Source organism: Chiroxiphia lanceolata, chromosome 15 (assembly GCF_009829145.1).
Source record: "Chiroxiphia lanceolata isolate bChiLan1 chromosome 15, bChiLan1.pri, whole genome shotgun sequence".
NCBI lineage: Eukaryota > Metazoa > Chordata > Aves > Passeriformes > Pipridae > Chiroxiphia > Chiroxiphia lanceolata.
In genome coordinates, this window is record NC_045651.1 from 10,556,442 (window position 1) to 10,577,879 (window position 21,438).

The 21,438-nt window shown below is 43.1% G+C and overlaps 2 protein-coding genes across 13 annotated transcripts in view; one reads left to right on the plus strand and one right to left on the minus strand.

Annotated features, from left to right (window-relative positions):
* The window catches only part of SFXN1 (sideroflexin 1), a 25,853-nt gene extending 13,778 nt beyond the window's left edge, over positions 1–12,075 (plus strand). For all 9 annotated transcript variants that reach the window (XR_004359774.1, XR_004359778.1, XR_004359776.1 and 6 more), the window contains 8 exons: positions 901–999; positions 2,318–2,393; positions 2,999–3,084; positions 4,291–4,418; positions 4,954–5,003; positions 9,685–9,734; positions 10,385–10,432; positions 11,688–12,075. Coding sequence is in view for 1 of the 9 variants with exons in the window: in XM_032703033.1 (XP_032558924.1) it covers positions 901–999; positions 2,318–2,393; positions 2,999–3,084; positions 4,291–4,418; positions 4,954–5,003; positions 9,685–9,734; positions 10,385–10,432; positions 11,688–11,784 (634 nt within the window). In the remaining 8 variants the exon portion in view is untranslated. The remainder of the gene's footprint in view (positions 1–900; positions 1,000–2,317; positions 2,394–2,998; positions 3,085–4,290; positions 4,419–4,953; positions 5,004–9,684; positions 9,735–10,384; positions 10,433–11,687) is intronic.
* KIF20A (kinesin family member 20A) lies at positions 10,513–21,335 on the minus strand. 4 transcript variants are annotated; one of them, XM_032703017.1, is made up of 19 exons: positions 21,204–21,335; positions 20,594–20,766; positions 20,021–20,110; positions 19,786–19,905; positions 19,191–19,329; positions 18,915–19,102; positions 18,680–18,824; positions 17,770–17,970; positions 17,427–17,538; positions 17,256–17,327; positions 16,557–16,700; positions 16,313–16,478; positions 15,905–16,069; positions 15,208–15,347; positions 15,009–15,111; positions 14,162–14,372; positions 13,680–13,771; positions 13,260–13,397; positions 10,513–12,414 (listed from the first exon to the last, which is right to left on the minus strand). In XM_032703017.1, the coding sequence occupies exons 2-19, from the start codon at positions 20,747–20,749 to the stop codon at positions 12,142–12,144; spliced, it is 2,655 nt and encodes an 884-aa protein (XP_032558908.1). In that variant the 5' UTR covers positions 20,750–20,766; positions 21,204–21,335; the 3' UTR covers positions 10,513–12,141. The 4 variants fall into 4 exon arrangements, with proteins under 4 accessions (XP_032558908.1, XP_032558911.1, XP_032558910.1 ...); XM_032703020.1 differs by having other exon boundaries at positions 21,247–21,282; XM_032703019.1 differs by having other exon boundaries at positions 21,170–21,268.
* Between the last annotated feature and the right edge of the window lie 103 nt (positions 21,336–21,438).

Below are 21,438 nucleotides of genomic sequence, written 5' to 3' on the forward strand. Positions count from 1 at the left end.
GAGTCCTATGAAACATTATTTTAATGATCAAGAATAGTTTCAGTAGGCAACTGTTTACTTTTAGTGGCCTGGTTCCCCCAAATGAAATTTTGGTGGAGCAGAATCTTCAGTGATGTCTCCACTGTGTACAGAGATTGTGGTCTGAGTGCACAAACACATAATTTTCCCATGGTATACTCTCCTTGTAAAATGATTACATCTGCAGTTTAACAGGGACCACATCAGCCTGTTAAATGGAGACTGCAACTGGTACAGCACATATTTTTTCACTGCCTCCTACCTGTGCTCACTGATTGGCACCTTTTGTCATGCTGTATTGAACCAGACTGATTTGTGTTCTGTATCTCTACTTAACATGCAGATATTTTAATGAAAATAATTTTTCATTTTGGATTTGCCTCTTTTAATCTGGTTCTACATGGGACTGAATATTTGTCGCAGAGGTTTATTAAAACAATGGCATTATATTAGCTTTTTGAAGACTGAAGGGATAAACCCTGGCTCCTAAAATCCACCTGTCAGTCACTTATGGAGCTTCCAAAGAGAACTAGCAGACTGTAGAGGAATAATAACCCTGGAAAAGCATTCTGGAAATTAGAGCATTTCCTGTTTCTCTGGGTGTTTTTTATAGAGAGGTTTGCCATAATGCTTTTGTTATTACAACAAACCTTTGTCCCAGGTGAACCTTGCTAGTTAATTACAATGGTTTTAAATTCTTCTCCTAGAAGAATTCTTGATAATAAGACAGTATCTCATTGACTGTATTGATTCATTTACATAAACAAGAACCTCTGCATGGTTACTGCTTGCAGTGGCTTTTCTTGATTTGCCATCATTTTTCTGTGCATTGATTCAACTGTGGTTTTAATAATAATAATTACAATTGTTTCTCTTTTCAAGAACGACACCAGCAGTGCTTTTCTGGCAGTGGATCAACCAGTCCTTCAATGCTGTAGTAAATTACACCAACAGGAGCGGGGATGCCCCAATCACTGTCAGGTCAGACACTGAATCATAATTCTGAACATAATTCTGATGAGTTTACAAATTGCTCTCTGATGTACTCGAGCATGGTTGGGCATTAAAGTTTGAGGTGAGAGAAGGCTAAGTTTTCCTATCTATGTTCATTATTAATTTGATATGCACCAATCAGAATTCTGAGAATGACAGAGGCAAGAACTCCGTTTCTACCATTAAAGACAAGCCCCCAAGCACCTTGATCATGAGCTCTTAACAGTGTAGGATTTAGTAGGAGTCTGTCTTGTAGGGCTCAGTCAACCATTTGCAAGTGCCTCATCAGTTTGGTGTCATACCAGCATATTTCTAAGCTGATATTTTGGACCTTTAGGTGTGTCACTGTGCCACCTTCTCAGTGCACAGCACACACCACACTGCTTATTTACAAAAAGAAGTTCCTGCAAGGAAATGGTCTGTGCTTCTTTCTGTGTGATGGCAAAAAGAGAGACTAAATAGATGCAGAAAGCTAGAAATCTCAAGCTGAAAAAGGGGAAATCAAACTGAAAGAGGGGAAATTTAGGTTAGATATACAGAAGAAATTCTTCCCTGTGAGGGTGGTGAGGCACTGGAACAGGTTGCCCAGAGAAACTGTGGATGCTCTATCCCTAGAAGTGTTCAAGGTCAGGTTGCATGGGACTTGGAGCAACCTGGTTTAGTGGAAGGTGTCCCTGCCCATGGCATGGTAGTAGAACAAGATGTACTTTAAGTTCCTTCCAACTCAAACCATTCTGTGATTCTATGAATAGAAAACTGGAATTGCAGTGCTTGACTTTCTGGTTTTGGGGCTGACTTGCTTAATGATGGCCAGGAGAAAGCCATGGATTCAAGCATTTACAGACACCTCCTAGCTGGGAAGTATGTACAGGGTGGTTTAGAGCAGTGTTTGCATCTTAGCTATCTGAATGTATGGGGTTTGGTATGGTTTATTTTAATTACTATTCTAGACACAGCCTTAGAAATCCAAACTGATTTTATTAGGTTAAGCAATTAGGAAATTAAATAGAGAACTAATCCTTCAAGGTGTTCGTGTAGACACATGAAAAAATGCTGAACAGGCACAACCAGCAGAACCCGATTCAATATTACAATGCTGCTTGATAGATGACTGCTACTGCTAGTGAAATAAAACAATTTAATTTAGGGTCCTTTTAGATCTTCCCTCCACATCTTATTGCAGTAGCATGAAAAGGTCTTCTTCTTAACTTCGGGGGGGGTGTAACTACATGTGTAAAATGTAATTATTTTTAAAAGTGACATAAATGTAGTTGTGCATGTGCAAACATTTTAATTTCTCTTTTAGCCAGCTGGGAACAGCCTATGTTTCTGCCACCACCGGTGCTGTCGCAACAGCTTTAGGACTTAATGCACTAGCAAAGGTATTGCTGTATTTTTTTCCATTCTCACTAGACTGTGGTGCTCTGTGAGATGCTTGCAGCTCATTTCTGCTCTGGTGTATCTGTGTCATGTGAATAGCTCCCACTATGGAGTTCTAATGGCCTTTGGCAGCTCCTTTCTCTACATCACAACCTTGTTTTTTCCCCATGTAGAAGGTTTTATATATGTTTTTCAAACAGCCTGTCCTCACATATGTCAGACAGCCTTGTGTTTGGTTAATGCAAACTATATCTAATAAGGTACCTTTTTTGCAGTTTCTTTTTCACATGTCAAAGGCATTTAATAGTACTTGCAAGTTAATTGGAGTGGAGATGCAATTACACTTCCCCGTGATGCTACTAAATTCAGAATGATTTTGCCACTCTCCTGCCACTGCTCACTCCTGAGAGAAGCATTTGTGACTTATTTCATGTTTATTGTTTTTCTATCTCTGCCCCACCAGTGAGTTTTCACTGAATTTTAATGTAAAGGAAGTAGGTCTGGTCTTTGATTATCAGATGAAGCATTTGAATATGACCTTTGGGAAAGCCAGTGATTATGTAAATTTTTTTCTTCTCCTTTTTCCCCCTCTCTGTGTGTTTTACAGCGTGTCTCACCTCTTATAGGACGGTTTGTTCCTTTTGCTGCTGTTGCTTCTGCAAACTGCATTAATATTCCACTAATGAGACAAAGGTAGGAAAAAGAACAAAGATCACTCATGCTGGAAGAAAGGATGTTACAGAGTTTGTAGATCAACAAGTTATTAAGTAAGGGACATTCTATAGCTTGTTTCAGACCTTGCAAAAACCTCATGCAGGATCTTGATTTGACTGATTGTTTGTGACAGGTATAAAATAGAATATCCTCATTCTCTTCAGGTAACTATCCGTAGAGTTCTTCAGTCTTGGATCTCAGAAGCCAATTACTGATCCTTCAAAACTTGATCAACATGGATCCTGGAGTACAGACTCCACTTTGAAAGAATACAGTAATTTGAAAAATGGTGCTTCAAATCCCACATGCGGAACTTAATCGTAGAAGTCAGGCTCTGCAGTTCTGTTCGATCATCTGAGATTACAAAAATATGCAGTTTGTCAGAAACAAGCTTTCATGTGTTCTGATTTGACATGGAGTAAGAATAGTAGTAGGGAAAAACAAATGAAAAGCATCCTCTTAACACAAGGTTATGGGCAAAAAAGGGAATATTTAACTTTTGTATTTACAGTGGAATTTGATCCTTGGTACTATTTTATCTTTTATAAAATATGAAGAGAAGAATAAAGGCAGTCAGGATACCTGCAGTTCTCTCTGCTTCTCCCAGTATGTGAGTTTAACACCTAACCCTGCTCTTGAGGAAAAGACCTCATAGAGAATAATGCAGCTACAGAAATGTAGTTTGTGCATCATTTTATACTTGCAAATATATTCTTAGTGGTTGAAATGAAAACTCAGACTCTAGAATGCCAGAGGGGAATTTTCACATAGACAGTGAAACTAATCTTCCTGTATTCCATGAGCTGTCTGTCGGAAACAACTGATAAGGCAATCCAGAAAATTCCATTTTTCCAAAGTGCTCTTTGAAGGAACTTTTCCTTTCTGTGTGCTACAGAGTAAAACACATCTCCTTTCTCCCTTTCTTGGAAGTGTGACCAGGTTCAAGCAGCAGATTGTTGTTACAAATATTCAGTTGATAACTTTCCAGCGTATTTTTCCCTAGATTTTTCTCTGTCTTTTGAAATTTTTTGTGCTGAAGAGTGTTACAAACAGGCTAACTTAGAAAATAAAATAAAACAAAACACATCAGTCTTATAATTGACAATTTTAAGGGACAAAAGGTGACAGAAAAGGGTGAATAAGTTCACCTCAAGCACTGCTTTATTTTTACTCCTTATTCAACAGAGAAATCAAGTTTGGAATCCCCGTCACAGATGAGGATGGGAACAGAGTGGGTGAATCATCCAAAGCAGCTCAGCAGGCAATCACCCAGGTGGTTATCTCAAGGATTCTTATGGCTGCTCCTGGAATGGGTAAGAATAACTGCAGTCCTGTGCAGCTCCTGTTTATCGGTTCCAAATGTGAGAGAGAGCTTCAGTCCTAAGTGATTTTTCTCAGAGGCCAGATTGCCTCACAGTTCCTCAGGCAGTGTTTGCCTTTCTGGTAAGAAGTTCCCCAGAGAAATGTAGGTTTCTCACTGTGAAAACATCCAAAGTGTGTTACACTGAAGTGCAGCAGAAAAGCTCCTGGGATGCTTTTGCAGAAATAATACAGACAGCAAAGGAATGGTAGCAAATTTTGCTTGCTTGGAATTGGTTTAGTGCTCTTGTCCAGTGCTGAGTTACTGAGCTCAGGTTTAGTTTCACGTGCAATTAAAAGCTTTGCTTACTGGGAGAATTTAACTTTGTAAATACCAGTTCTGTATCTTGAACTGGCAATGTGCAACAAAAACTCAATGAATGACAAAAGGCTGTGAAAATTGTGTTAAGGTGTTAGTTCGGCTAAACAGAAAATGAAAACAAAGTGCTTTTTTCTCCAAGGTTAATGCATTTTTTATCTTACTTGCAGCAATTCCTCCCTTCATAATGAATACGTTGGAAAAAAGAGCCTTTTTAAAGGTTAGTGTTACATAATATATGTATTTCAGATGCTAAGCTAATATTTTAATGAATATAAAATACTTCCTGAGGCTCCTTATTTGCCTCCCAAACACTGTGGGAGCACATCCCTGTAGAACTTGCTTTACAGCTGTCGCTTGCTTTCTGCCTTTCTCAGAGATAGCTTGGTTCTTTTTATCACAATGTAAAGTGACATTCAGAAAATAGGAACTTTTTTGTTGTTATTTTCATGATTGTTCTTAAAATGCACAGTTCCTCCTATGAAATCTACCTTCCTTATACTCAAGTCTTGGAATAGAGTTTATGGGGGAAAAGTGTGAACATTTTAATAATGCTGGTTTTTTCAGGAGAGCAGTAAGGAGGCTTTGCTTAGCTGCTGTAGTAGCAACCTGAGGTTGGAAACAAGAACTCTCTTTTGAAAAAATTTCTTTTGAAAACCATCCCTTAAAATTTACTGGATTTAAAGGGCAGTATAGGCATAGAATGGCCATTCTTCACCAAAGATTACTTATTTCCTCTATTCTGTTTATGCTAATGTAGTGTGAAGCCAAACCCCTGGTGTTGGTAAATCCATAACCTACATCAACATTATGCGCTCTGTGTGCATGAGAGGGTAAAGAACAATAATGAAATGAGTCTTAAGGTTGTCTGCTACAAGAGAAATAATATTCAGATGAGGAGGTTTTTCATTTTTTTACCAGTGAAGGGAGTTTCATATTCACCAGCTGATATCACTGATTTAATTATTGTGTAGCTCCAGGCAAAGTCTCTGCCTGTGAAATCCACCCAACAAGCTTAAGAGAATCTATCTCCTTCCTGTTAGAAAAAGTTAGAAGAGAAATCATGGCCTGAATCTTCAGACCCTCCCTTGGAAAAGTGTGTGGGGACTGGGAGGACAAGCAGGCGGAGTTGCCTGTTTTGTTTGTCTAAAATGTGTAAATTATTCCTCTTACTATTTCTATGCTTCCTTTTACCTGTGCAGTGAGATTACATAGTTAGGCACACCATTTGAAAGTGCTTCTGTAGACATAAAAGAGGAACAGGTTGCCCAGGGAAGCTGTGGCTGCCCCATCCCTGGAAGCGTTCAAGGCCAGGTTGGACGGGGCTTGGAGCAGCCTGGTGTGGTGGAAGGTGTCTATCAATTAATGCTGTCAGTTCAGCTGGCAAACATGTAACATTGTGAAGAAGTTGCAGCAATCCTCAGGGTTTGGAGGCAAATATCTGTTGATTTTGTGTGGTATAATCAATATAAGGGTGTTGTGAATTTTTCAGATCAGAAAAATGAGCGATTTCTTCAGTGACTACTCAATGGTCTTTGGTACCATCATGACCGTTTATGCTCACCTGTTCCTCTCCCTCAGCCTGAGAGACTGTGAGTTCAGGTGAAACACTGCTCTGCAGGTAGTCAGTGGTAACACTTGGTAGAGATTAGTATTAAACCACTAAGGAATGAGCTGTACTTTTAACAAACAGCTTCTGCATGTCCTCTTGAGGTTCCAGAAGCACCATCCCGTTCACAGCACTCCAACACCATCCCTGCAATGCTTTTTTAACTCACTGTCCTTAGCCTTTGCTTTGCACACTACCACCCTTGGAAATAATTCCTGAATGCTTGCCAAAGCCTTTTAAGCAACACACAAGGCCAGAAAATAGGCAAATGGTTGTGAAACGATAAAAAAAATGGAACGATGATCTGCAGTCACACAGAAGGAAATGTTCCTTGAATGCTGATCTGTAATAGCAGCCTGTCGTCCTCTGATATTTGAAATGAGATGTAGGTCATGTAGCACTATTCATCCCCCACATTCCCACAGTGTTTTGCACTAAGACATCGGTGTGAATTAGCAGTATTCCCAAAAGCTATTGCTAGAAAATGAATCAAGAATGGTTTTAGAACACAAGCACATACTTACAGCTTCAAAAAGCATCTAATTATTTCTGACTAGAAAAAGTATTTTTATATGTACATCTGATTTTGCTGTAGGTTTCAGCAGCAGCTTTGGGGCCCTTTTAGGTGACTGTGCAGTGTTCTAGTAATTGATTAAGCTGCATAATGTCTGGTTTCATCATCCCTACTGACATACACCTGACTAGCTCTTTGTAAAACCAGGGTATTTTACCTGCTGCAGCAGGAGGATCCATAAACAACCTTGCTCTGAGGCACAGCATTTATAGACTTTACTTACAAGTCACTTTTCTCCTAAGGAAAGAAATTGTTTTTTTCCATAACAACTTACGAAAACTCAAACACTAAAGTTTTAGTTTGTATTATTACTCTTGCAGCTTCAGCTTCAGTTTCTCTCCTGTTCTGCATACTGTATTAACATGCAAGTTTTTCCAGAAATTTCCTCATATATCTTTAAAACAAGTTCTCTGGGGTCTCTTAGTCTGCAACTGAAATCTGTATTCAAAACTGTTAAAAACCAGAACAGAGAGCCTTTTTTTTCAAGCATTGTTCTTGAATGTCTTATGCCCTGCAGTCTTCCATACATTCCTAATTTCACTGTCATTTCATTTATTTGTTTTTTTTTAAAACAGGCAGAGCTGGCCTGGAAAAGCTGGCAGATTTTTAGATCCAACAATGAAAGGAAGCAGTTAGAGAAAAGCTGATTCTCCTTAAAGCTTTTGTTTGCTTAATTATCATTTCTCCATTTTCTCTGTTTGCACTAACCACTAAAATGTCATAAAGACATCTGGAAATCAGATCCTGATTCATTGGGAACTGCCTTCTTCCAGAGTTAAAGGATAGTTCTCTAACACAGTCAGTTCTTCTGCTGTCTGTCGTGTGCTTCTCCATTTCATCTCCTTGTAGGGGTGTGCAGCCTGCATTTGAGTTTTGTTTTATTGCTTTGTTTCCTGGGCAACTCCAGTTCTTAATATTGACCTCACAGTGTTAAGAGTTTTTCCTCACCATCTTTCTTGATTAGTGCAGTCTGGTAACATTCTGGAAAAAGCAAGGCTGTAACTCAGATCAAGTTGGCAAAAACTGTTCTAGCACGTGAACTAGATATTGTTTATAGAGTCTGTACTAGACAACACCTATTTCAGATCAATGACCAATTCTGACAAAGGCATGAAGCCATCTATTCCTCTCATGGCACCTTCCAGGAGCCTTTTCAGTTATACAATTATATTTGGATCATTTCTGTTATGTATTTTAGGTCCCACATTCCCACTCCCTCCCTTCTCAGAGACAGAAGTCATTTGCAGTAGAGAGTTTGTGTTCACATCTCTTGTCACAGACTCTCCCGATGTATGAAATGTAAAGAATTTTGGGTGAATTTATCTCAGCTGAGAGTCAAATGAAGGTGTTTAGGGAATGCCAGAACAGCAAAGCTCTGCTGCCTTCACTCTTCACCCTTCCTGCTGTTCCTGTCTGTTCCCATTTGTTATCTGTTGTTGCAGGTGATTGCTGAATTGCACAGTTCTTCCCGCACTCATTTCTGGATAACAGATTGACTCCAGGAAAAAAAATAAAGAGAAGCAGTCTCCTACATCATTTCTTCTCCCTCAGGCTCTGGAGAAAGTTTACTCCGTACAGGCTTGTCTTCTCTGCCTCCTCCACTGCTGTGACCTTCCTCAGCCCTCAGCTTTGTCCTCCTGAGCTTTCTACATCTCCTTTTTCCATTTCTGTTCTCAACTAGTGCCCAGCTTTTTTTCCCCAGCTTCCCCTCTAACTTCTGTATCTTGAGAAATGCTACTTGCAGAAACAAACATCTTCATTGAAAACATCATTCACTGCATCATGTGATTTTTAACTCATGAGCTGTTTTGTTTTAAAATCCCCTTCATGTTTTCATGGCAGCTGCTTTTGAGACACTGCTTGTAGTGTAGCAGCAGTGTCCATTGAACAGGTCTGGGTTTACTTCACTAGTAATGAATTTCAACTAAAATTCTAACATGGGGGGAGCGGGTTCTTAAATATTTTAAAAGCCTGCAAAAAAGCTCTATTTCTTGGCATATATTCAAGTTCTGCAAAAGTTATAGTAATGAAGATTATGCTAAAAATGCATCCATAGGTTATTAGTTGCTTTCTCAGCTATGTTTCCCCGATCCTTCAGCCCTTTTTTCTTTCAATGAAAGGTGAACTCTTGCAGGACTGAAGTGTTGCTACAGGGACAACTTCCTACACATCAAGGGAAATCATGTGACAGGACAAGACTGAGAGAGGCAGACTTACCTTTTTCCTTGACATCTCCCTTGTTTATGGGTGGTGGTTCCAGTTGCACATTAAAACCATTTGAAGTCACCAAAGGAGCTGTAACCAGACCAAGCTCTTCCTTGGAATGCCTGGGCAAAATTCACTGAGCCCTTTAGAGATGTGGTAGCACCACACCAAATTTCAGCTGTCCTGCTGCTGTGGGCTTGTTTGAGTCAGAGAGAAGGCCCAGGGGCTCAGCATCACATCCTAAATCAATCACCTGTTGGAGCTTCTAAGGGACACGTACTCAGGATCACAATGTATGTTGTTTCCACTGGGAATTTCCTTACTACTTTTCAAAAGGGATTTGGCTCTCAAACTGGAGCTCAGCTTTAAGGTACACTGCCTGTGGGTGTACCTGTGCCTTCATGTCCAAGGGTCTTTTAGGTGCAATCTGTCTCTTAGAAAACAAGAATTCCAGAAAGGGGGAAGGGAGAAGATAAGATACCATACTCACTGTGTATGGTTTGTTTTCAACAGAGATATCCTTGGTTGAGTGCTCCCATTCAAGTTGGATTAGTTGGAGTCTGGTAAGTGTTTTTTTTTAGTTGGGTCTGCTATTTTAAGAGATACTTGTAGGTTTTTTGAGAGAGTAGCAATATTTGCACTTTGTTCAAAGAAAAAAAGGTTGAGAGGGTTAATGAGGCTGCAGCAGTTACTTCACTTCCATCTCTGTAACTGATAATACCATGTTAAAAACTAAAAAGCCATTAGCAAGGAAGAAGCTGCCAAAAAAAGCAGGAGGGGGGAAAGGAGTGGCAAAAAAGGCATGTGGCAGCTTGATTAGAAAAGGTGCTTTGGCTGCTACCTCCATAAAGTCAGTGGAATCTAATCCTGAAGGCTGATGAATTCTTGAAACATTTGGTTAATAGAGAGTTTAATTTGCTGTGTCTAGCACTATCTGGTGTCGTGCACACTAATGTAAAACACTGTAAGGACATCAAATGATACTTTTAGACACATTTGGAAGCATGGTATTGATAGATTTAGTACTATGTAATAGGTAAATTATTTAATAAGGTACAATGCAGAGAGAAGTAAACATAGCACTTTGTGGAATGTTACCTCACTGTGTACAAAAAAAAACCAAACCGGAAAACTTTTTACCTAATCATGCATAAGGTTTTTGAATTCTCTTTTAGCACCCTAAATATTGTAATCCCATTTTTGTCTCCTCTAGTCTCGTGTTTGCAACTCCCCTGTGCTGTGCACTGTTTCCTCAGAAAAGGTGGGTATTGCTGTTATTATTTTCACTTTAATGTTACACTCCAGATCCATGCACAGACAGAAGCAAAGGGTCAAGCATTGCCTGGTCAAGCACACAGTTTTATTTCCCATATAACAAAGGTGATAAACAAGAGAATATACAAAAAAGTAATACCTATGTTACTCATCAGTAATATATAATAGTTGTTTACAAACCCCTAGCAGCTCAAGATGAGATTTATACAATATATTTATGTCCAGGAAGGTTACGGATGCATTAAATACAGTAAGAGCCCATTTTATTTTCTGCTGGAAACTCTTCTAGTTATACAGAACAGCATTGGACTATCTGTGCTTATTTGTAATTTGATTAATATTTCTTAAGAAAGACTTTTTCATCAATACAAAAATAGCTCAGTACTGAAAACTGTCTTATAGTGAAAATTGTTTCTAGCTGAAATAATCATGAAGCCTGAATGAGTTATTTACAAATTAACTTAGCTCAGTTTGGTATGTAGTATGGACAGGGCCTTAAATTCAGCTGAGCTGTCCCTCATATTAATAACAGTTGTCTAAACAGACTTCCAGATGTAGCTTAAACAATCCAAGCTGGAGCTGAATCCATTTAAAAAAGTACTGAACAACTAAGGTAGCTCAGACTTCCAGAAAACAATACCCAATTCTCATCGGATGCAATTGTTCCGAGTACAACAGATTTGTCTGACACCATCTGTTTCCCTGCTTGGCCTAGGACAGAGAGCTGTGGTAAACAAGTGTCACTAGGCTACCTGGAGATGACTTGACAAACCAGCCTAGCACATGTGGTACAGGTCTTGATTTTAGCCAGGGCTCTTCAGTTCAGAGGAAGACCTTGAACTGTGTTCAGGAAATTGCAGCTATTCAAATAACCTGGCAGCTTAATTCACTTTACTGTGAACTGGTTCTCATAAAAGTAAACCTTTTATTGAACTGAATAAATCAGGTAGTAAGTTAAATAGGCAAATACATTATATTTAATAAAAATACCTTTAGGAAGGTTTCTCTTGCCAGCTACAAGTAAGTGGATCCCAACACCATTTCCTGTCTCCATAGACTGTCTTACTGCAATTTGAGCAGGGATTCATTTGTCCCTGATCTAGTTTGCTTTCCTTATAAGACATTTAAAAAGATGTGAAAACTCTTTCACAGTCCAGGAAGTTTAACCAGATGCATCGTCCATCTTATTTTACACTCAAGTGCTTGTTTTATGTAACCATTTTCCTGTTTCTTTTGCTCAGTTCTATGGCAGTATCACGCTTGGAGCCAGCATTGCAAGCCCAGATCCGAGAGAACAGCCCTGGCCTAGAACGTGTATACTTTAATAAAGGATTATAATTCAAGGAAGGCAAAATATCTTTCAAGGAGGAACTTGTGAACTTATTTTTGAATTGTGTGCCAACATAGTTGAAGATGACAACTCACCTTTAACTTGTCCGTTTGTTAAACAAGTTTGATCATCTGCGTTATTATATAGTTAAGGACTTTCCTCACTGTAGTGTTTAAATTACAAAAGGTCACTTTGTCCACTTTGGTATTGATTAAAAGTTTATCGATACGTACCCAGAAATGTTTACATAAGCTCTCAAGCAGCTACAATAACAATAAACAAGCGCACAATGAAAACCAGATGCCATTATATTGGATTTGCCACCTGTTCCAGTAACAGCAGGGCAGGAATCTCTTTCTGAAAAGTCATAGAGCGACTGAACGAAGTTGCCACCCTCTGGCAGCAACAGGACGGGTGGCAGAACGTGTCAGGAGGTTGTGCAGGAAGGGCTTTTTACCAGGGGGCTGATTAGGTTGCACGTTTTCCCTGTTGGCACAGAAGCGTTTCTTGAGGGTGGATGTTGGAGGAGCCTGGAGCTTCTGCACCGTGTGGTACTGCTCGGCAATGCAGGCCGCCTTCTTGCGCAGGTCCAGCTTGACCAGCATCATGTTGTTCTGCAGTTCTGCCAGGGTTTGGTCCTGATGAAGGGAAGGCAATATATATATATTTATATAAAAAATATAGATATCATAGAATCGTAGAAAGATCTGGTTGGCAGGGATCTTAAAGATCATCTCAATTCCAACTCTTCTGCTGTGGACAGGGACATCTTACTGGATCAGGTTTGCTACAAACCCCATCCAGCCTGGCCTTAAACACTTCCAGAGGTGGAGCATCCACAACTTCTCTGGGCAACCTGTGCCAGGGCCTCAACACCCTCACAGGTAAAGAATTTTTTCCTAATATCTGATCTAAACCTACTCTCTGTCAGTGTGAAGCCATTTGCCCTTGTCCTGCCACTCCATGCGCTTGTAAAAAGTCCCTCTCCGTCTTTCTTGTAGGCTCCCTTCAGGTACTATGACAAGTTGTCAAACTCCCTGGTTACTGTGAACTGAGGAGGATAAACTGCCTTTTGCCAAAATTCACTCACTGTTTACTAAATAAGGCCACGCTTCAAAGTTTCTACTGTCAACAGTAAGAAGTTCAATAACAAATGGGAACGTAGGGCTGGGACAAAACTGACTCCATTCTGCTGCAAATATGCTGCCATAGCAACTGTGATCGAGTGGATAAGGAAATGAGAACTCCAAATTCTCCTACTTTAAGTACAGGCTGGCAGTTAACAGGAACAATTTGAGTCTCCTTTGGAGAGGTAAATGTGCAATTGAAAAATCAGCAATCTATTTCCCTTCATGTAATAGTATGCACTAGCAAATAGGTCATTTTTATTTGCAGCATAGAACTGAGGTTACTCTAATTATGGGCAAAGCACAAAGACTAAACAGCCCCCTCTGTGCAACCCCCAACCAAACAGACACATTACCTGTCTGGCCAGAATGTCATCACACGTGCAGAGGGCTTCTCGGAGCTTCCCTGCTCCTGTGCTGTGGCAGCACGCTCGCTCTGCAGACTGGAGAGACTCCCCAATTTTTTGTAACTCTGAACGCAGCAACCTGACATTCTGAAGGAGAGAGATTCAAAACAGGTGGGTTTGGCACTGCTCTGCAAACAAAGCCACTCCAAGGTAATTCAGACATGCAGCACTGAGGGAGGATCCCATCTGCGTGAGATACGCTGGGATCACAGATACCACAACCATCACCATCTCCAGTAAGCTCAACAAGCCCATTTCAACTTCAACCATCCGTTTAAAAACCCAGAAACAGCAGCCCCAAACACTGTTTATACTGGCAACCACCTTGACCTGCAAGTGTTCCTTTCTGTAACATAGAGTTGGAGTTACCTTCTGTCCATCCTCCAGCTTCCTGTCTACATCCATAGTAATGGGTCTGGCAGAGGGAGGTGGCTCCACTAATTTCTGGTACCTGTGCAACTCTAGGAACAGACAAAAAGTAGTGAGCAACAGGACATTCACCAGCTTTCAGTATTCCTGAAGTTCAGAACTTGCCTTGAGACAAGCTGCCACAGGCAAGCCAAGAAGAGCTTTGAGTTTGTACAGACCTGCACAGACATTCCAGGCTTCTCCCTTTCAATTACACAAAGGCACTTAAGAATTTGAACAGGGAGATTATCCTGCCCTGAAGTCCATTTTCATGTGAAAATTAAGAGAAACACTGCCCATCCAGCACATAATTCCTGTTATCTACAACTCAGAATAATGGTTTCAGGGTGTCTGAATCCAATGTACCCTGAAGAAAGTGTCTCTGACCCTGTACAAGGATCTCTCAGGCACAGGTCAGAAGCAGCACAGCATCACTGCCGTACCTGCAGTCGTGGTATGTAACTCCCTTTGACACTGCTCCAGTCTGGCTTTGGTATCTGCCAGCTCCTTCTGCACAGTAGATGAGGAGGAAGCCACTCGCTTGGATCGACGTAAGCCTTGCTCTGAGTCCTTTTCCTTAGTATCCAGACTTTCCAATTTTTCTTTGGTCTCCCGCAGAGTAGCTTGGAGCTCCAAAATCTCCTCATCACGCTCCTTAGAAAGGAAGTTTGTTCAAATATTCAACAAGATTTTCTGAAACTTTCTATGTCTTCCTGGAGACTTTGTCAATCCCACACTTCACACGTTGGACCCAGCCTTTAAAATCCATTAAAGTGAACACAGTAAACCCACTTCCTGGGAGCCTAAACAACTTTTTTACACCCTCTAAAGAAAAGGGATTTTTTGGAGAGTGGGCATCTTCAGAGAGGTCTGCAACAAGCCCCAGAGGCCACTCAAATGCCATGGCATGTAAAACAGACAGGCCCATACCCAACATCACAACTAAGAGCAAGAAGAGAAATTCACACAACTTAGTGAACCTGAAGAGTGCAAAGCAAGCCACTAGTGAAAAGAGTAAGGTGGGGAGAAAATTGTGTTGAATACATGGAGGAGTCAGGATGGTTGCACATAAGCTTCCAGATTAAGTGCTGAAAATTAGGAAGCCTAGTGAGCTACGTAAAGGAAGAGACAAGAAGCAAAAATTGTGGATCAAATAATCAAATATCACAAAAAATACCTCAGAAACCAACATCTTTCAGTTTGCATAAACACTGTCCTGGAGTCAAGTACCCTGAGTCTCCTCCCAACCCACTGCCATTTTCCTGATGTTATTTCATTGCTTGAACAAACCTGGATCTTCTCCTGGTAATGGTCGGTCAATAACTCCTTCAGGATAGTCAGTTTTTCCTCGTACAGTTCCTCCAGCTGCTCCCTCTGAGCATCCACGTGTTGGCTACAAAGAGAACAAACAACTCCATGTCAGGGTGTGGTGGTTCTGGGTGCTGCAGCTCAACCTGAGCAGAAGGACGGGGATCAGCACAGGCTGTACCTCCACCACTGCTCCTTCTGTTGCATGTACTCCATCATCTCATTGCAGATCTCCTCACGCAGGCGCATCTCGAGCTGCAGCTTCTTCAGCCGCTCCTGCACCAGCAGCTCTCGTGCAGCTTCTGCTGCACGCAGCAAGTCCTGCAAGAAGGACACAGCTCCACTGCCCACACTGCACAACAGAGTTAAAACCTGGAATTAACTAAGTGATCCTGTGTCTGCAAGCTGCAGTGATCTGCAGATTTAAGATTATTTTAGTCGCTTGGAAAGAGAAGTTGCCAGGGTTCGCTACCTTGACACATGACAGCTCGAGTCTCTGTAGGTGTGTGACTTCCATCTTGATCTTTCAGCTATCCCAGCTGCCTGCTTTGAGTATCTAGGAAGTTTGATTGGTTTTCCTCAATTTAGCCACCTGTTCTGCGTGTTTTCTGATCTCTAGATTTCAGGTCTGCACCCACACTCTTACTGTCACTATTCCACAGATGACAGTGTTTCCAAATTAAGTGTGTGTGTCAGGTTTAGACCAACTATGAAATATTTGTGTCATAGATTCCCAACCTCCTGGGTCCTATATCCTTCTGAGGTTCTCTGTCACCTCTCTTGGCATGGTGCCAAGCTGCAGTCTCACCTCCCAGGCCAAACTAAGTCATGTTCTTGCCCTTCTATCCATAAAGGCTGTAAAACAAATCACAACCCACCTTCTTCTCATACATGGAAACATCTGCCTCATCCTCAGTGTCTTCATCTTCTTCTGAGTCCACTTCTTCCTTTGCCTCTGCCCCCTGGCTGGTTCTCCTGCTGTGCTCTTTGATGATGGATTGTAGGGATGGAAGTCCCAGCTTTGTGGGAGGCGCCTGCACAAGCTGAAGAGGAAAAGACCATCTTGCTGTGTGCAAAGCCTGAGAGTTGTGTAATCTTTAAACACAGCCCTTCTCTGCAACCTGTTAGTTTAGGAGAATCTGTAAATACTCCAGAGGTAAAATAAGCCACTGGAGAAGCGTAGGAAAGACTTGTGAGCATGCCCCCCTCTCCTTGTGAAAAGGGCCCATTCCCACAGAAGCAGGATATACCCTGGCCGTGCTGTGATCCTGGTGTCTGCTACTCACCTGGCTGGCAATGGCTGAGAACTTGGCTACATACAGAGTCTCATCATAAGTGGACGCACACTGGTTGATGTTGACAATCATGCAGGAGCGCCCGCGCCCAGTGAAGAACCCCTGGAACACGCGGGTCAACTTGCTGTCCCGGAATGGAACCACCATCTGCTTTGTCCTGTGGGGAGAGACAGGAGTGAGCTGGGAAAGCAAAACAGCTCAGTCACACCCTCCCTCCGGAGCTCTGGATGCTCACCTGGACTGCTGGTTCTGGCGGAGGGCGGCGATGCAGCGGCCCAGGGTGTGCAGGGAGGTGTTGATGTTGTTGGCTTCTTTCATTCGGTCCCCGCTCTTCTGGTCCTTGCAGCGCTCGGACCCCGCCAGGTCACACAGGGATAACCTGAAGGAAACACAGCGATATTCACACAACCTGCTGGGTTTGTCCTGCTCTATCCAGGTTTACAATTCAGACACCCTGCAATCACCTTCCCAGCTTCCTCATAAGGGCACGGAACACTCCTTTTGGGGTGCCTGGGCTGTTGCTGGATGGAAGGGCCTACCCTAGGTGTAGGTGTTACACAAGGTAACACCATAGCAAGCTTTGTGGTGTCAAGTTCAAAGATCCTTTGTCAGTCCATGAAACAGCCATTTCCCAGGTACTAAGACAACCCATTTCCAGGTAGCTACATCCCAGGAACAGACATGTTCCTGCTGTAAGGGTAGGGTTACTCACATTTACCTTCATTCAAAAAGCCTGAGAACTACCTCAAGTTGTGCTTTGCAGTACTCCTCAACCTCCTGTCAGTTCCAAGACTTAAGGCTGGGAATTTTTACTTCTTTCCTTTCAACAAGACCTTTATCAAGATATTTCCCATATCCCAGGTCCTCAACAGAAGAGACAGGGAAGCTGAATCCACTGAGAACACACCCAAATCCCAGAGAGCATGAAACTTACTCGCTGATTTTTGGAACAACTTCACTGCCACCTCTTTGCAAGTGCAGAATCCGAATGGAGAAAACACTGTGACTGTATAGAAACAAGTAGATATTTAAAACCAATTAAATAACCTTCAAAAGCCCCTCAGAATTGCATTTCTGCCTAAACAGCCCCCGTTCCCCTTCAGACCTGCGACTGGAGTTCTGGTTCATGTGGGTGCTGGCAAAACTCTGGTTTTTCCGACCCAGTTTCAGGAGCTTCCAGGCTTCATTAGCGTCCTGGACATTAAACCAGTTCAGATCTGGAAAAGCAAGCATGCATGGGCACAGCAGTTTAGGAGACTGGCAGAAAACTTATCTCAGCCTCAACTTCATCATTGCTTTTCCCTGACATTAACAAACTTGACATTCTCATAATCCAGATATCAGAGGTCTCTGTGGGGCTCCCCACTGCGTCACTGCTAAGCCACCCACCCACTCAGTCCTAAACTCTTCCTAGAAAGCCACTAAAGATCCCTTCCAGGTAAATCTACCTTTCACATAGGGGTTGCCAGTTTGGTCCTCGCAGAGCCGCAGTGTTTGCCGCTTGCGGTTCTGTCCAGAGAGAGTTGGGTCTAACAAGTCATAGATTAACTCATTGTAAATCTCAAAGAAGGAGACCCAGATGGAGAACTGCACATTTCCTGTGCTGGTGAGTGAAATCCGATCCAAATCAGCCCAGAGAGGGCCCAGTTCTGGGGAAAAAAAAAAGAAGGAAAACAAATCTTGACTGCAGCTTTTCATATGTGCAACTGGAATGGTTTAGCTGTAGAGTGAGATACATTCTTTAGCAGGAAAAACCACCCCAGAATCACATTATTCTATATACTTCCTCCCATTTGTATCTACTCTAATGCCTGTCACCACTGAGACAGCCTCAAGTTTCCTTTAACAGTATCCTCTATTCTGTGTAAGGACTTTTTGTATACCTGATTTTTACTCCAGAATTACGGGATATTTCAAACATGAACTCCTTCCAGCATAAGTTAAGTTTTAGTCCTTGTTACCTCAATCACTCCATGCTTCTGGGTACCTAATCATCTGGTAGTTCCTGGGTTTGAAAGTCTGGGCACAAGTGCTCAGTGCAGCATGTCACTTTAGCACCCTGCTTCCCAGAAATGAGCTGCTCAATAACCACATTCCTTGAATGAAGTGAGTGAGTGAGTGGCAAGTAACTTTTCATTTCACATGGCTTGGTTATTAAGCAGCAGTGAATTCTTCTGATATTGGCAAAATGTATGCACAAAGTTCTTGCCTTGACATCCATATTTTTCAAGGGGAATATTTGTGAGACTACAGCACCTTTACTGCCTTACCCACAACACAGCATCCAAACAGCCATCACCCTTTCTTCTATCACAAGCAACAAAAAGCAGGTAGTACACAACAGGCTTCCAGACATACCTTCAGTCTGGCTGACGTCTGAACGGCTGGTGAATTGGCTGGATGAAGAGAGGCCAGCAACTCCACTGTCAAAACTGCCACTGGCGGTGGCCTGGAGCTGAGATTCAGCACTGCAACTCCTCTTCAGTGGCGTTAACAGCTCCTCCTTGAAGGAAACCAAGAACACGAGCATGTAGGTGGCATGACACCATCCCTCTCCTTTTGCTATCAAGCCTCCCAGAAGCCCCATGCTTACCTCCCAGAGACCCCCCTGCAGCATCATCTGCTTCTTGGTCTCTTCCTGCTTCACCTGCCTGCTGTCCAGCCAGATCACCTCGTTGGAGAGGGAAGGCTTCAGGTCCATGGCTTGGTACAGCTGGTCCCCCACACTGTTGAAGATGGTTGCCAAAGAGCGAGGCAGAATCCCCCCATCTTGGTTGGTGCCTGAGGCAAGAACAGCAGCAAGCTGAGGATTCACATGTAGCAGCAGACAATCCCTCAACAGGCTCCTAACACCTAGTGCTCTCCTTACCCTGAATCGTGTGAGTCTTCCCTGAATTGGTGATGCCATAGGTATAAACCAGACAGTTCTGCCCATTCAGTACATCCTTTATCACCTGTTTCATTGTCTCATCAAAGAACAATTTCTGCCCCACATCTGGTCCAAAGATCTGCAAACAAGACACAAAAAACGGCCTCATGGAGATCTTTCCTGTCCTTTGACTGCTGATGTTTGCTCAAGTGCTATTACATAGTCCTTTTTCCCTCCACTAGCCATGAGCAACCAACCCACCAACAATTCCAGTTGAGCCCCTTACAAAAACAGGCTGTTCCTTTGCTTAATCCAGTAACATTTGATAATCACTGCAGCCTTTAGTCTTTACAGGCTCATGAACAAAACAAGAATTTGGCATTTGCTGCCAAAAAAAGCTGTCAGGAGCAGCTTAAAAAGAGAAAAACTAAGAAAACAGCAACAGAAAAACTGACGTGGAGAGGATTGTACGAGACTGCAGAGCTCATGCAGTGCGCCTTGAGATCAGTGAGTATGAATAAGCCACCTTTTCAAGCTGTAAGGCTGGTTTAAGCTCAGAAAACTTCCAGATGGATGGTTTGTCCCAGTTACCTACCCGAGTGAAAGAGAACCTATGCAGTGCTTGTCCCACTCCACGTTCCATGCACCGCATGGTGAAGGAGTTCTTAGGAGCTTTTAGAAGAAGGGTCTCTGAGTTCTCAATGCAGACACAGCCCTAAAGAACACATAAAACCCATTATTGCAGTGGTCACAGCATAGACAGCAAAGGACAACAGCCTCTCCCAGCAGGCACACAGCCAGCTCAAAACCTGCTTCATTTGGTATCTCACCTGGTCTTCCCCTTTTTCCACTTCTGTAGATTTCAGAGGTCGAACTCTTAGATAGACCTTTAATTTGCCATTATTGTCTTCAGTTACAGCCTGAAAAAATCAGCACAGGTTAAACATGGCAGCCAGAGAGGCAGCACACAACCACCCATCAGAACAGTTAACAGGGACCACAGCACAGAACACTCATATTGGCTACCCCAGTTAGTGTTCGGGAACTTCTCTGGTCCCAAAAACACCAGCAATGTCAGAAGCTTTCTTAGGCATTTCCAAGCACACCAGCATTTTTCTTTGTTTATCTAATGAATCAGACCAGCAACCCTAAGACCTGACACCAAAACCAGCCCCCAGACCAAGCACCACCCCAAGAGACTCCCAACTGTTACGAGGCGTTCGCTGACTGTGCCCTTCACAGTCCACTGCTCCTAAGAGGAACTGCTCCCCACAACGCAACAATTTGTTCCAGCCTCTTTGGAAGAGTCCCTGTTGCTCCCACATCACATCAGCTTTGTACAGAGACCAGCAACCACGAGTGAAAGCACTGCCCTGTTTGTGACAAAAGAGCTCCAACCTCACCTGGGAGCTCTCCAGATTTGGGGAGATGGCAGAGAACTCTGACAGCAGGTCTTTGCGCAAATCAGCCCCAAACCCAGTTGCTGTGGACTCAAGCACAGGGGAAGCTGCAACCTCATCGTCAGAGAACAGCCCTGGGGAGGTAAGTGCTTCTGCCATGACGTCTCACACAGCTCCTGGGGAAAAAGGGGCACAGGACAGGGTGATGTTACAGCAGCCCAAGTTTTGCTCCCCGCAGATACACCTCACTACCACATCCATCAATCCCCACAAACATAGACTGCTCCATGGAACCCTCTCTACACGCAGACACACAGGATGCTGCTGCAAACCTGCACAACCCTCACCACCTCCCAGGACCCCAAACACACCTCTTGCACACACAAACACCACACGGGACCCCAAATACACCCCCTGCACACACAAGCACCACCCAGGACCCCAAACACACACAGATCACCACGTGAGACCCTCCAAACACACACCATCAAACAGAGCTAATGCATACACCGACCGCCACACTGGATCCCCAACACAAACTCACACTCAGCTCCGCACGGGCCGCCCCCCACAACGCACACAGCAGAGAGCACCACGCGGGGCCTGCCCGTACAGGTATAGCCTACCGCACGGGGCTTCTTGGCACGCACACTAACCCGCAGCCGCCACCGGCCGCCCCTCACGCCGCTCCGGCCCCGCCGCCCCTCGCGTCCGCCCAGCGCCGACTGTCGGGATTTCAAACCTCGCCGCCCGCCCGCTCCGCCAATGGGGACACGGTGCGCGCGCGCTACTGCCAATCAACGGCCGCTGCTGGGGCAGCGGGGGCGGAGCCCGACCAACTGGCCGCT

What these genes read in the sequence shown, in the direction of transcription:
- KIF20A (XM_032703017.1), bottom strand. Translation starts at nt 20,749, where the DNA reads ATGGCAGAAGCACTTACCTCCCCAGGGCTGTTCTCTGACGATGAGGTT. An exon ending in CGCCAGAACCAGCAGTCCAG is followed by an intron (nt 16,479 to 16,556) that starts GTGAGCATCCAG and finishes CTCTCCCCACAG; the next exon opens with GACAAAGCAGATGGTGGTTC. An exon ending in ATGACATTCTGGCCAGACAG is followed by an intron (nt 12,415 to 13,259) that starts GTAATGTGTCTG and finishes TCCCTTCATCAG; the next exon opens with GACCAAACCCTGGCAGAACT.